General features: G+C 35.6%; 1 protein-coding gene across 1 annotated transcript in view; it reads right to left on the bottom strand.

Annotated features, from left to right (window-relative positions):
* WDFY3 (WD repeat and FYVE domain containing 3) overlaps positions 1 to 13,947 on the bottom strand; it is a 301,877-nt gene that overhangs the window by 180,060 nt on the left and 107,870 nt on the right. The window contains exons 7-10 of the mRNA XM_049790238.1: positions 11,735 to 11,927; positions 9,878 to 10,064; positions 5,940 to 6,106; positions 230 to 697 (exon numbers count right to left, since the gene is read on the bottom strand). Of these exons, the coding sequence (XP_049646195.1) occupies positions 230 to 697; positions 5,940 to 6,106; positions 9,878 to 10,064; positions 11,735 to 11,927 (1,015 nt within the window). The remainder of the gene's footprint in view (positions 1 to 229; positions 698 to 5,939; positions 6,107 to 9,877; positions 10,065 to 11,734; positions 11,928 to 13,947) is intronic.

Below are 13,947 nucleotides of genomic sequence, written 5' to 3' on the forward strand. Positions count from 1 at the left end.
TTCTCTTCCATCACAATAACATTTCTAGATTCCCCTTTCCTAATTATTTATGAGGCCAAATGAGCAAGTCAACTCTGGGAAATACGATGTCACCACAATGCACATTATAAAATGAATCACTCCTTTAGCCAAGCGAAAGATAAAAAAAAAAAAAGAACAGCTTGAAATAGTTTGTCCAAATTCCTTTATGTACACACAGATATGTTTGTATATGAAAATGTTTTTTTACCTTGTTCATTTAGTGCCTGAGTTGGATCCTTCAAGAGAGCAGCATATTTATGCAAAAGGTTTACCATGACTTCCAGAAGACCCACTTCCCTAAACACATCTTTAAAGATATAGTCGTGTCGTGTAAACTTCAGAAGTGTTTTCATTGCAATGATACTACAGTGGTAAGAAGAGCTAGATTTTAAGAGGATGCTAACACTAATAAGTTCTTTACAAGGAATATAATTCAAGCTAAAAACTACAAACTCTAGCATCTCAAAATACTTGTTTTGTACTTCTGGGAGTTTGGAAATCTTTTCTGCGAACTGTGACAGTGTGTGCTGAGACTCTAGAATGAAATAATTGGCATTGTCAGCCATGTAAATATTTGTTATAGCATCAAGGATGATTTGGGCAAGGAAGTGGGTTTTTGCTTTTAAAAATGCATTCTGGAGAACCGCAAAGGCCTGGATGTTTCTCACACTGTGACCTAAAAGAAAAAAGAATATGAAAGTAGGTATTATATGATATTTTAATTGTAGCGAACCAGATCATTTAAACAAATCATGATAACATTTATCAATTATTTACTAAGAACACATTCTGGTTTCATAAAAGGTCTTCTTTTCTCTCATCAGCTTCCGCCACTTACTTAAAAGTAATGCGTAATAGGGCTGGAGAGGTAGTACAGTGCATAAGGTGTCTTGTATACAGTCAACCCAGGTTTGACATCTAACATCCCATATAGTTCCCAGAGTACTGCCGAGAGTAATTCCTGACTGATAAGCCAGGAAGTAGTCCTAAGCCCCAATGTGGCCCCAAAACAAACAAAAAATTATAACATGAGTATTATATGTCACGAATCGTATATATATTGAAAAACTGGGCTGATTTGGGGAGAAAAAAACATCTTATAGGTAGGTTCAGGGATAAATGTTTGGATAAATGAAGTTGTATGTTTTTTTTTAAATAATCTGTAAGATTAACCTTGTCTTTAAGCTGTATATAAATAAATGCCTAACCATGACAAGGATAAAGCAAATTAAAAAAAAATGCAGGGAGATAGTTTTCAAAATCCTGGAAAGTACTGTAGCATTTATAAATTGAAAAGTTTCACACTTGTTTTGTTTTCAAGCTAAAAGCACTCCTTTATGTGCACATTGCTAAAGCACTGTTTGCGAAGACCATACTATACTTTTAAACATTTCATTTTCAAATACATCAACTTAAAAAAAAACAAAATTTCATACATAACTAACCAAATTAGTTGAAATTATAAAAAGTTAAACTAGAATGTATTTGAGAAAGACAAAAGCAATCATTGACTTCTAAAAGATGTCACAGGCTAAATGCAAAGAGGAATAAACTGCAAAGGGTGACCAGTAAGGAAGATAGATTGAGACCAACAGAACAAAGACTGTAACACAAAACTAGAAAAGTACACAAAAATGGGTTAGAAAGATTGCTCAGTGCATTCCAAATGTTAATATTAAAAGTCCTATGTATTGAGAACTGTCAGTGTCATTAAATTTCTAAAATGTCTTATTAGAAAGTAAAAGTAATTAAACCTAAAAATTGTAGAAGACCAAAATATTCCTTAAATATTAAAAAATAAGTGCTCTAATATTTTAACTAAGCAGATGTCTCCTGTACAATTCTTAAAACTTACATCACTGACTTCAATTTTTTTAGCACATGACTAACTACAAGAAATAAAGGTAAACAGAGGAAGCCATTCCAAATCACCATGGAGCTCAGACTCTACATAAGCTATCTTCACAAGAGAAACAAAAGAAACTAAGGTAAAATGTTCAAATATCTAAAATATACAATAAAGAGAATGGCCTTACTTTCAGAACCTCTTACAGGTGAGGGAATTACAAAAAGGAGCTGGTACATACATAAAGAAAATAATATTAAAAAAAAAGATCAAGTGGAAGCAACTCATGTGTCAAGTGTGTGCCTTGCAAGTTCAAGGTCCTGGATTCCATCTCGGGCAAAAATAAATCAACAAAATATATGAAGGAAGAAATACAGGAATCTCATCAGTAAAAACACTGAATATTATTATTCAGATTTTAAGTCCCTAGAGATAGAGAGACTGACACGGCCAGGGATGGGCCGAGGGCATATGAATGGAAGAAAAAGAAAGAAAAGCAACAGAACATCTATGAAAATTCAGCTGAGTGTTCCAGAGTTTGACCTAAGGCAACACTAGCAGAGCTGGTAACAAAGGGAGGAAATCAATAAATGCTCAAGATGCATGAAAGAAATGAACAATCAACCAGAATGGAGACTGGATATGCACAAGCATGATTGCTTTCTTGCAAGACAGATAAATCTCAGCCAGCTCATAGAAAAGCATTAGTACAGACAGAACAGACCAAGTGCTTCTGACAGTAAAGCAGTGGATGTATACTGCAAGGAACTTCAGTTTCTAGTTGATTTAAAAATGAACACAAAGGAAGAATACAGTATCTTTTAATTTGAGTTGCAAAAACTGATGTTACAAGAAATTTTGTAAAGTGAGGTTACAGAAGATCCTGGAAAGAAACAAACAAAAAAAACAAACAAACAAAAAAAAATATGACATAAAAACAAATAACAGTAACCAAAAACAAACCCAAAACTTCAAAACAAGTATGGCTTTTTTTGGTCTATAATATGCTTTATTGAGTATCTTGGATGGGGTCCGGAGCAATAGCACAACAGATAGGGTGTTTGCTTTGCATGTAGCAGACCAGGTTTGATTCCTGGCATCCCATATAGTCCCCATGCACTGCCAGGAATAAATACAGTGCAGAGCCTAGAGTAACAACTAAGCATCATTGGGTGTGGCCCCTCTTCCCAAGAAAACAAAAGTTGGATGAAAGTGCCATGCTAGGTGAGGCAGAAAGTAAAAGAATAAAAAATAATACAGAGTACAAAGAAACCAAGAAAGAATTAAGATAAACCCCCAAAGGAAATGAATACTGAGACATGATCATTACAACTGGAAAACAGTAGAAGGGAAATAGCAGAAGGTCATGAGATAATGGTGGGGAAATGTTGAAATATTGGTAATAGTGCTCTACGACTATAAAATAATGACTTTAATATAAAGTACACACACATTAGGATCGCCAGGAAAATAGGTCAGTGAGAGACTTGCCTATTCAGTGATCTAAGTTTCAACTCACATCACATGCTCCACATCCCAAACCCCCACACTGTCAGATGCAACTCTTCATTTTATGATGTTTTACAGTAATTTTTTAAAAGAAGTTGATAGCTAAAAAGATTAGGTCATTCATTCATGACCACCAAATTCAGACTCTGAAGACAATACCCTAAGTAATCTTGCTTTTACAGATACATGTCACCAAATTCAATAACCACAGGAGGTACTAAGTTAGGCACATTTATTATTCCTTGATAGATGAAGCAGTATTATAAACACAAGAGGAAGGATGTTTTTTCTGCTTTAATGCTTTCATAATGAAATTATATTATAATTAATAGCTCTTATGAGATTCTAAAGCCCAAAAATGTTGAATATAATATTGCCTATAATATATAATAACAATATAATATAATGTTGCCTATAATATTGAAGATATTGAGATAACTAGTCTTTTCTTAGCATTACATTAAAAAAAAGCTTTGCTGTGCTCAGTAAAATATGCCTGGATTCTAGTTATTGCAGATTCATTTAAAAAGACCACAGGGGGAAAAAGACCACAGATTACATAATAAATATATTCTTTTAATGCAACCTCAGTCATAACTTTCATTATTTTATTCAATAAATTAAGTTTAGTATTCCTTATATACTTATTCTCATTGACTTAAAACTTAAAAAACTTCTTGATTTCTGTCATAAGTAAATGATTATGAGCCAAAGAAATATTTTAAGATTTAAGGCACTTGCCTTTCACTAGCTCAACCCCAGGTTGGTCCCCAGTACTATTGCAAATTATTAACACAGAGCTAGGAGTAAGCCTCTACTCATCTCTGAGTATAATCCTCCAAAAAGAAGGACAAAAACAGGGGCCTGAGTGATAGCACAGTGGTAGGGCATTTTACCTTGCATATAGCCAGCCAACCCTAGAAAAACCCCGGTTCCATTCTGGGCATCGCTTACCAGGTGTGATTTCTGACCTCTGAGCTAGGAGTAATCCCTGAGAGCTGTAGGGTGGTCCCAAAAACCCAATCCCCCCAAAAAACAAAAATAAAACAAAAATAACAACCCACAGTAAGAATGTGTATCACTAGACATGATAGTAGTTTACTGGCGAGTTCAATTTTTTTATGAAAATATTTTAACTATGAATATTTATACCACAGAATGAAACTATTAGAGACTTATAGGGTATTATGCTTTCAAAAAGTTTATAATGCATTTACAAAAATTAAATAGTTAACGTAGGGGCTGGAGTATTGGCGCAGCGGTAGGGCATGCCTTGCATGCCTAGACCACAGTTTGAACCCCAGGAGTCCCATATGGTCCCCCAAGCCAGGAGTGATTGCTGAGCACAGAGCCAGGAGTAATCCCTGAGTGTAATTGGGTGTGGCCCAAATCCCAAAACACCAAAAAAAAAAAAAAAGTTAATCTAGCTTGCATTCTCAAACTAGAAGAAGAATAAGGTTATATTCCCACTAAGATTTGGGGCTCTAGGCTGAGTGCAGGTTCATTCCTGGTAAGCACAGGTGGACATTTGATGCCAGGAATTGAAACCCAGGGCTTGCCCATGCAAATATATGCTCCAAACTTTGGAGCCACCTCCCCAGTCCCAAGATTGCATTCATGTGTTAATAAATTTTATAAACTATTAAAAAATAAAACTAACTCTAAATAGAATTGGTTGAGATCACAAGACAAGGGGTCAAAGTCAGGAAACTTAAACTATAAAGTTTAATTTCTAAATACAATTTAACTTTTTAGTCTCTAGGTTTGTTTTTTTTGTTTTGTTTTTTTGTTTGTTTGTTTTTTTGGTTTTTTGGTTTTTGGGTCACACCCGGCGGTGCTCAGGGGTTACTCCTGGCTGTTTGCTCAGAAATAGCTCCTGTCAGGCACAGGGGACCATATGGGACACCGGGATTCGAACCAGCCACCTTTGGTCCTGGATCGGCGGCTTGCAAGGCAAATGCCGCTGTGCTATCTCTCCGGGCCCTAGTCTCTAGGTTTGTTTAATTAAAAACCAAACCAAAAATCAAGCATTTGCACTTTGTGCTTTAAAAATACATATATATATACATATATAACACAAAAATATGTTTATATATAATATATAAACATTTTTAAATAAATATAGGCATTAAGATCAGAATGTAAACAATGCCATCCACATAAAGTGGAAATGTATGAAATACCGAATTTAAAAATAGTTACTAAATTCTTGGAATGTTCAAATGAAACTCAAACATAAGAATTTTATTGTTAAGCTGGGGATACAGTTTAGTAGTATAGCACTTTCTTGCAAGTATGAGGCTCCTGACATAATCCCCCAGGACCCACCCATCCCAAAATTCATTTTTATTTTTAGGATATTTCTCTATTATTAGTTGATAATATAGATCTGCTAAAAGTGTTGGCTTAAAAAATTATAACTCCCAAAGAACACAAACTTCAGTAAAAAGCAACATATGCCTTTTATACAAATGGATAAAAATTTAGAGGAGCCAAAACCCAATTAACGTTCTTTCTCTATTTCTTTGAGTAATTCAGAATGGGAAAATACAACATCACTAACCTTTGCCTGCAGGCTGAGGGACTGCGAATCCAGGTAGTAAGAAGGGTGCTCCTGTGGTGATGCCAGCTGGCTTGAGCTCGCTGACACCATATGTTGTCAGGGAAGTTATCAGATTAACCAGGTCTTTCAAGGCATCTTTGGTTTCTGCCTCTTTTGCTTGCTCCAATCTGAGAAAAAGAAGATTTATCAAATACATTTTCCTCTTTTGTGACATACTTACATTTGCCACAGAAATAAATTGTATTTTGACATGTGAAAATGCAATGTATAAGATACTATAACAAGATTCCTATTGGGGCTAGGAGGTAGCACAGCAGAGAAGGCTCTTGCATTGCACATGGCAGACATGGTTCGATTCACTGAGCCCCACCAAGAATAATTCTTGAACACAGTTAGGTGTGGCCCCCAAATCAGAATATAAAATACTTTAAAGAGAAATTTCTTACAATTTTTACATGGAAACAACAAATAACAATTCTTAAACCACCAAAATTATAAGGCTAAATGATAGTGCATTTGAAAGAAAAAACATATCAATATAATAATTAGATTAAATCAAATAAATTAAGTTCTGTAAAGTTCTTTTTTAGTTTGCCTTTTTTTTTCCTTAAAAAAAAAAAAACAGGTGGATTGGGGCCGGGGAGATGGAACAACAGTGAGGTGTTTGCCTTGCATGTGGCCAACATGGGAAGGAACTTGTGTGATTCCTGGCATCCCACATCGTCCCTCAGCCTGCCAGGGGTGATTTCTGAGTGCAGAAACCAGGAGTAAATCTTAAACGCTGCTTGGTGTGACCCAAACACCAATCAATCCATCAATAAAGTTAAAAAAAAAAAAGAGGTAGATCATTCCCGGGAGTGCTCAGGGTACCATATGGAATGCTAGAAGAGATGGAACTTGGGTGGGTCAGCTTCATGCATGGCAAAGTGCAAATTCCATACAGATTTAAAATTATAAAACTTCACTCTTTTTATTTTTGTTTGCTTCGTTTTGTTTTTGTTTTTGGGGGCACACCTGGTGATGGTCAGGGGTTACTCCTGGCTATGTGCTCAGACATCGATCCTGGCTTGGGGGACCATATGGGACACCAGGGATCAAAAAGAGGTCCGTCCTGGGTAAGTGGAGTGCAAGGCAAGCACCATACTGCTGTGCTATCACTCTGGAACTACACTTTACTCTTTATAACTAATTACTCAATAAACATTTCTTTCCTATAACATTTTTCTTAATTTTTAAAAATAATTCCTGGGAAGAATTCAAAATCTTTATCTGTTTTCAATCATTAGTCAAGTGCCCTCATTAAATAGTTCTTTTGAAAATTATCTTTTTGTTTGTTTTGGGTCATACCCAAGCAATGCTCTTGGCCTACTGTTGGCTCAGTACTCAGAAATCACTCCTGGAGATGCTCATGGGACCATATGGGATGCTAGCTATTGAACTCAGATCAGTCTCTTGCAAAGCAAGGCTCTACCCAGTGTACTATATCATTCTGGCCCTTAACAACAATCTTAATTCCTTTAGGAAAGAAGTGGGGAAGGATGAGAAATTTAGTTTGATGGTAGAGTTCACATAAGGCTCTGGGTTTACTCTAGCAAATGCACATACACACACATACACACACCTAAAAATTAAAAAAAATTTCATCTTTATAAAATATTTGACATTGGCTTCAACAGTAACATAAAAGGGAGTACAAAATATCTTTTTTTAAAATAGACAAAACAGAGTTATGTGGCTCTGGGAAAAAAGTGAAATATGTGGTCCCAGGTACCTTTTTCCTAGGTAAGATTTTCTCCTTTAATATAACTAATTATTTTAATAAAAATTAATTTGGAGGGCTAGTATTCCATGGACTGGAGCACATTCTTAGCCTAAGGAAGTATCAGCTCAATCCTAGCATGACATGGTCCTCCAAAACAAAAGCAACAGTACTCTGTCAACAGCAAGCCCTGAACACAGATGTAGGAGAAGTTCCTGAGAATCAGTAGGTGTGGCCCCAAAATAGCAACAACATAAAATAAATTAAACTCAGAAAAAAACATGAGTTTTGAGGTTGAAAAGAAGTATGATTATTATCTGCCTCATCACTTTTAGTATTTTAAACTTGTCTTTTCTTAAAATTAAGATTAAGATTCTATAGTTTTCCAGACCATTAATAATTCGTAATGTAATTCCAACACCACACCCATCGCCAATGTATCTGCTTCCTCTTCTGTGGACCACCATGTCTTCCAAGTTATATGAATCACTTTTTCCACTAAATTATCTTGGCCCTTAGTTGCTACCTTGCAGCGTGTGTTTAGGCCCCACATATGACAGACAATTCTTGGTCTCTCCCTTTCCTTCTGACTGACTTCATTTAGCTTATCCTTTATTCCCATCCATGTTGCTGCAAATTGCATAAATTATTTTTTTTTAGATCTGCATAGTAGTTCATTAAGTTTGTCTTCAGTATGGTTTTTGGGACCAGAAAGATGGCTCAAAATATGGAGTAAATATCTTGCATGTGGGAGGCTGAAGTTTCATGCCGGATAGCATAGGGTACCTTAAATATAGCCAGGCCATCCTGGCCTCTGAATGTTGTGCCAGAACCTAAATGTTGCTGGTTTGGACCATAAATGTTTTTGCAAAGGTTTATAGTGTTAGAGAGATAGCGCAAATGTTAAAGTGCATGCCTATCATGCACCTAACCTCGGTTCTCATCTCTGGCATTTGATGATTTCCCCAGTAATCCCCAAAATGGCAGAAACCAGCAGCACTGCATCCTTAGGCTCTTGCACTGATCTGCTGGCCAGAGTGACTGATAACAGTGGATAGGGCTTTCAGGGGCCACTTGGGAGAGCTTCTGCCCCTTGGAGAAAAAAGGCTTCGCTTTAATAAAACCACACAAAATTCTCATTCAATTCTTCATTTACTATTTATACCAATGTTACTGTAAACTCTCCATTGATATGCTTATAATGGTCAGGAAGAATAAAACTAGTGCAGAGCTCAGAAAGTCCTGAACACTGCTCTTGTGGCAAAAAAAATACAAATAAAACAAAAATATAACCCCTCAAAAAACACACACACACAAAAAAAAAAGCACAAAAAAAACAAAAAAACTTTGTAATATCCATTTTCCTGGTATACTTCTAGAATATCTGGAAGTGAAAAGAGGGCATGGAAAAACATTTCTTATTAACTAATATGATTCATACATGTTCATAAGGTCTCATTCAAACTGTAATATTATTTCTATTAGCTATGTCAGTAACATTGAAATTACTAATAAGGTAAACCCAATATATAATTAAGAAAGAAGAGAGTATTTTTTAAACAGATATTAACTAGACATCTAAACTACCAAAGAACAGGCTCATTCGTCACATCTAACCATTAACTTCACCACATTTGTAGCTTATATTTATTGATTTAGTTCTAATTAGTTCTAATTTCAATAAAAATAATAAGAGCAATTTGGATGAAGGAGGAACAGGAAGTTAAGGTGTTTCCAATGTTTGTTTTATGATGCTGGAAATCTCAACACATGGGAGTTGTATGCTCTACCCCTAAGCTACCAGAGACTTTGTTCCTCAAAATACATTTTTTCCAGTTCTGGAGGCACACCCAGCAGTACTCAGGCCTTATTCCTAACTCTGATCAGTGATCACTCCTGGTGATGCTAAAGGGACCAAATTGGGAATCAAGAATTTAATCCAGGTCATCCGCTTATGTAAAGCAAGTGTCCTTCCTGCTATACCATCTCTCAGGTTCCTAAATTCACTTTTTGTATTTGATTAATAGACACAGAAAGAAACAAAGCCAATATGATAAAGCCATTCTGAGATGAATTATTGTGTTTTCTTTATTTCCATACTTTCAAATCACAGTTCCCATTGATTGACTGAGTAAACACTTCAAAGATACTCTTAAATTGTGTGTGTTGTTGTTTTTACCTGAGTAAGAGATCACAAAGGAAAGTATATCCTTGCCATATCCTAAAATCATCCAAAAGTGTCTGGGAAACATCACTGGAATCTTTGAGGAAACAGGAAAGCCCAGCAAACATTTCAACAATTTCGAGCGGAGACAGGTCATCTGATTGCTGCATATTCTGAACACATGTAGACAAACATTCTTTTTCTGGGGGAAAAAAAAAGTCACTTATGTTAATTGCTATAAAAAGTTCTTTAAAAACAATTTTGAAAATTTCAGCTGATGTTTGTGAATTAAGTGAAATGTTAGACTATAGATTGTCAGCAAAATTATACTAAGAGTCAATCCAAATTTCAATTAATCAGAAAGGAGTAAACAAAGACTAATATGAGAGTGACTGAAAAGTAGCAGTACATTAGTGTTCTTATATCCTATTTAGATACTCTGTCCTTAGATAGACTGCCTCTGAAAAACGTTATTTTAATCTTTTATATTAGTAACATAAATGCTGGAAATGTAAAAGAAAAACAACTTCTAAGTGTAAGAAGAAAAATTCAAGAATCCAAGAATGAGTCAAAAGTTCAAATCTGAGTTAATGATACAAAAGTCTAGGGGCATTTGGTGGTGGGAATGTTGCACTGGTGAAGGGGGTGTTCTTTTAATGACTGAAACCCATCTACAAATATGTTTGCAATATGGTGCTTAAATAAAGATATTTTTTTAAAGAAGAAAGAATTGAAGTTTTAAAAAGTATGCCAGTACTAATTTTTTTTTTTTTTACTAACTAAATGCATAACTACGCTGCATCACTACCTTCATCCAGTGTTATTTGACAAAGCTAGGGTTTCATTAGGAGGCAAGAAACATTCAAAGACTGAGTGATGTTAGAACTAACTGTTGCACTCTAAGTTCTTTTGACGATTTTCATGAATATATGTATATTTTTTATATTATATGCTACAGCTATTTTATCGAAAATATTAACAATACTGACACATTTTTATATACCTTTCTTTTTTTTGTTGTTGGTTTTTGGGCCGCAGCCATTTAACACTCAGGGGTTACACCTGGCTATGCGCTCAGAAATCGCCCCTGGCTTGGGGGGGACCATATGGAACGCCGGGGGATCAAACCGCTGTCCGTGCTATGCTAGCACTTGCAAGGCAGACACCTTACCTCTAGCACCACCTTCCCGGCCCCTAATATACCTTTCAATATTTGAGAAAATTGCTATTGAGACATTCATTTTAAAGGCTAGTAGTGAGGCCACAGCAACAGCACAGTGCCTAGCAAGAGGCAGACCTCAGCTCAGTCTCCAGCATCTTCATAGGGTTCCCTGAGGCTGTCAGGAGTGATTCCTGAGCTCAGAGGCAGAAGAAAGCCCTGAGCACTGCCAGGTGTGGCCCAAAAACTAAGGAACTATAAAGGATAGTTGTATATGAATTGAACAGAATGAAAAACTACTTCTTATTGCTAATGAAATATCCACCTATATTCTTTATGTTAGAACAGACTATTGCCTATGCACTTAATAAAATATCTTCAGAGAGACTTGGAACTATATTATCTTAAAAAATCTTAACTTTTCAGAAAATGAAGGAAGAACAGTCTATGATACAGAATTTCTTTTATGAATGGACACTGACATGTACTCTTATAGCTATCTATCCTTGGATGCATATGGAAATGTCTTAAACTTGAAATGTCTCACAAATAAAATCGAAAACAATTTGCTCCTTAGCATATAGCTTCCAATTTAAAATAAAGCAGAACCATTGGAGAACTGTGAGATAAAACAGTAAGTCTCTGATTTCTATAAGGAAGAAAAAAAAGTGGCTGCTAACTAGAGCACCTCCAATGAATAAAGATATATTCACCATGAATATACTTCACTACGTTGACACTGAGACCATGTCGGGAGATGGTCATAAGGACTTCCCCAGCGCTCTTCCTCCACGGCAGGTTATAAGGAGGGCACCAAGAGGTTATTGCACTGAATAAAAGCTGGAGATCATCTTTCTGAGCCAGTTCCTCTGCTGGAGAAACAAAACTGCAGAGCTTCACTAAGATCTAAAACATGAAACAAAACAAAGGTATAGAAACAAATAAATTGCCAAGGAATGGAAAGAGCTTGAAAATCACTATGTCTAATTATTTAAAACTTTCAATGTTTGGGTAAGAACAGTGATATCATTAAAGCCCTATGGAAAAATGACATCTATAATTTAGAAGTGTGTCATAGTGAGACAGCAAACCAGCTCTACTTTTATGGGCTTACTTTTCAGAGTGACCTATGTTTATCAGCTTTCTTCACCATGGTATTTTTCACATACTTTACCTTGAAAGAAAATAAACAAGTTAACAGTATCTTTCAAAAACAACCTTTAGTTTTCTAAATTTAGTTAATTCTTAGTTTTCCACGGATGAAATGGAACTTTGTGCTTTACCAAAAATAAATGAATCCTTGTTGTTCCAATTCCTATTCAAGTAGAATGGGATATGATTAAAAATCCTTCTGAATATGAACTTATTTTTCTCATATCCCATTCTACTTGAATAGGAATAGGAACAACAATCTTCAACTCACATTCCACAAGTTCTCACAGGGTTAAGAGCTGTTGCTTGGGAATTCAGTGGTTTCTATCCTCAACCGATATTTTTCTTGTAATCTTCACTCAGTGACAGAAAGAGTTCATTTCTCTTATTGGTACTAACTACTTCTGTCTAAATATTTTCAAATTTTGTAATATAAATAAAATAACTTTATCTTAGGAAATAATTTCTCTTGAAAGAGAAGCGCTTCATGAAGATGAGTAATATCTGTGGGAAAGTTGCTAAATGGAGAGAGGAGGACTGAAAATAAGCATAGTTGGTCAAACAAAGCTAGATCTTGCTTTCCCTATTTCCTTCAATATAAAATAAACTACTTCTCTTTATAGGCTCTGTTACAGCATCCAGACTAGCAATGGCAGAATAGCAATTGGCTACATCAAAACAAATGACCTACAGGGAGGGGGAGACGATGAGGAGAAAAGTGAGAATGGCCACATGAAGCAATTCACCCAACTGCTTAAGTCCCAGGAAACCATCTGCCACGCAATATAAATACAGGGATTTCAGCAATCACAAACACATATCTGTCCTAAAAACATTTGATGTTTGTCTTCATTGATTTCTCAACCATACGATAACAAAGAGTCTTCCCAAGCAATAATAGGAACCAAAACAGGGAAGTGAAGGAGGGCTGGAGCCCAGGACACAGGGACAGGAAGGAGATGTGGTAAGCCACCTGCTCAGCTACCAGTTTCCCTAATAGCCAAAACGGAGTTTCATCTCAATCTTTTCAATCCTTTTGATCATAACAATCAATAACTTTTGTTTATTAATTTCCATATGTAAGATGAATTTCACATTTGGAGAAAAGCCAGTGTCCCAATGCTTTCAGGTAGTCAAGAAATCTATGCTATACTTACAGACAAAATCCAGCAAAGTCCTTACAGACATGGCCCCCATGTACTAGGCTTTGTGTATTGTTTTATTTTATTGTTTTATTTATTTTATTTAATCCTCAACAAAAGCCTCATCACTGGACATTACTATTATATTAAAGATAAAAATCTGGTTTTCTTGGGTTACAGAATTTCAAAGAACCAGCTTCACACCAGTATGAGTTGAGATTTTTATTTAATTTTTTTGTTTGGGGGCCACTTTTATTTTAGGGCTTACTTCTGGAAGACTGAGGGGTACCACATGGTATACTTACTGGGGGTCGAACTCAGATCAGTTGGATGTAAAAAAATGCCCTACTCATTGTGCTATCTCTCTGGCCCCCTATTTATTAAGGCAAAACCACACAACACAAAAATGTTCACCTCTATCATTTTAAAAATCTATTTTCATATAACACATCCCTAGATCTTTATGTCTTACAAAACTCAAACTCTATACCACTGGACTCTTTTCTACTCCTCATATCTCAGCCTCTGGGAACTACCATTTCACATGCTCAGAGTCTGACCATTTTAGATATATGCAAGGGGAAATATGCAATTTTTTCTTTTTGTTTCAAATGTGTTTTTTAATACTACAT

Source organism: Suncus etruscus, chromosome 16 (assembly GCF_024139225.1).
Source record: "Suncus etruscus isolate mSunEtr1 chromosome 16, mSunEtr1.pri.cur, whole genome shotgun sequence".
Taxonomy (NCBI): Eukaryota; Metazoa; Chordata; class Mammalia; order Eulipotyphla; family Soricidae; genus Suncus; species Suncus etruscus.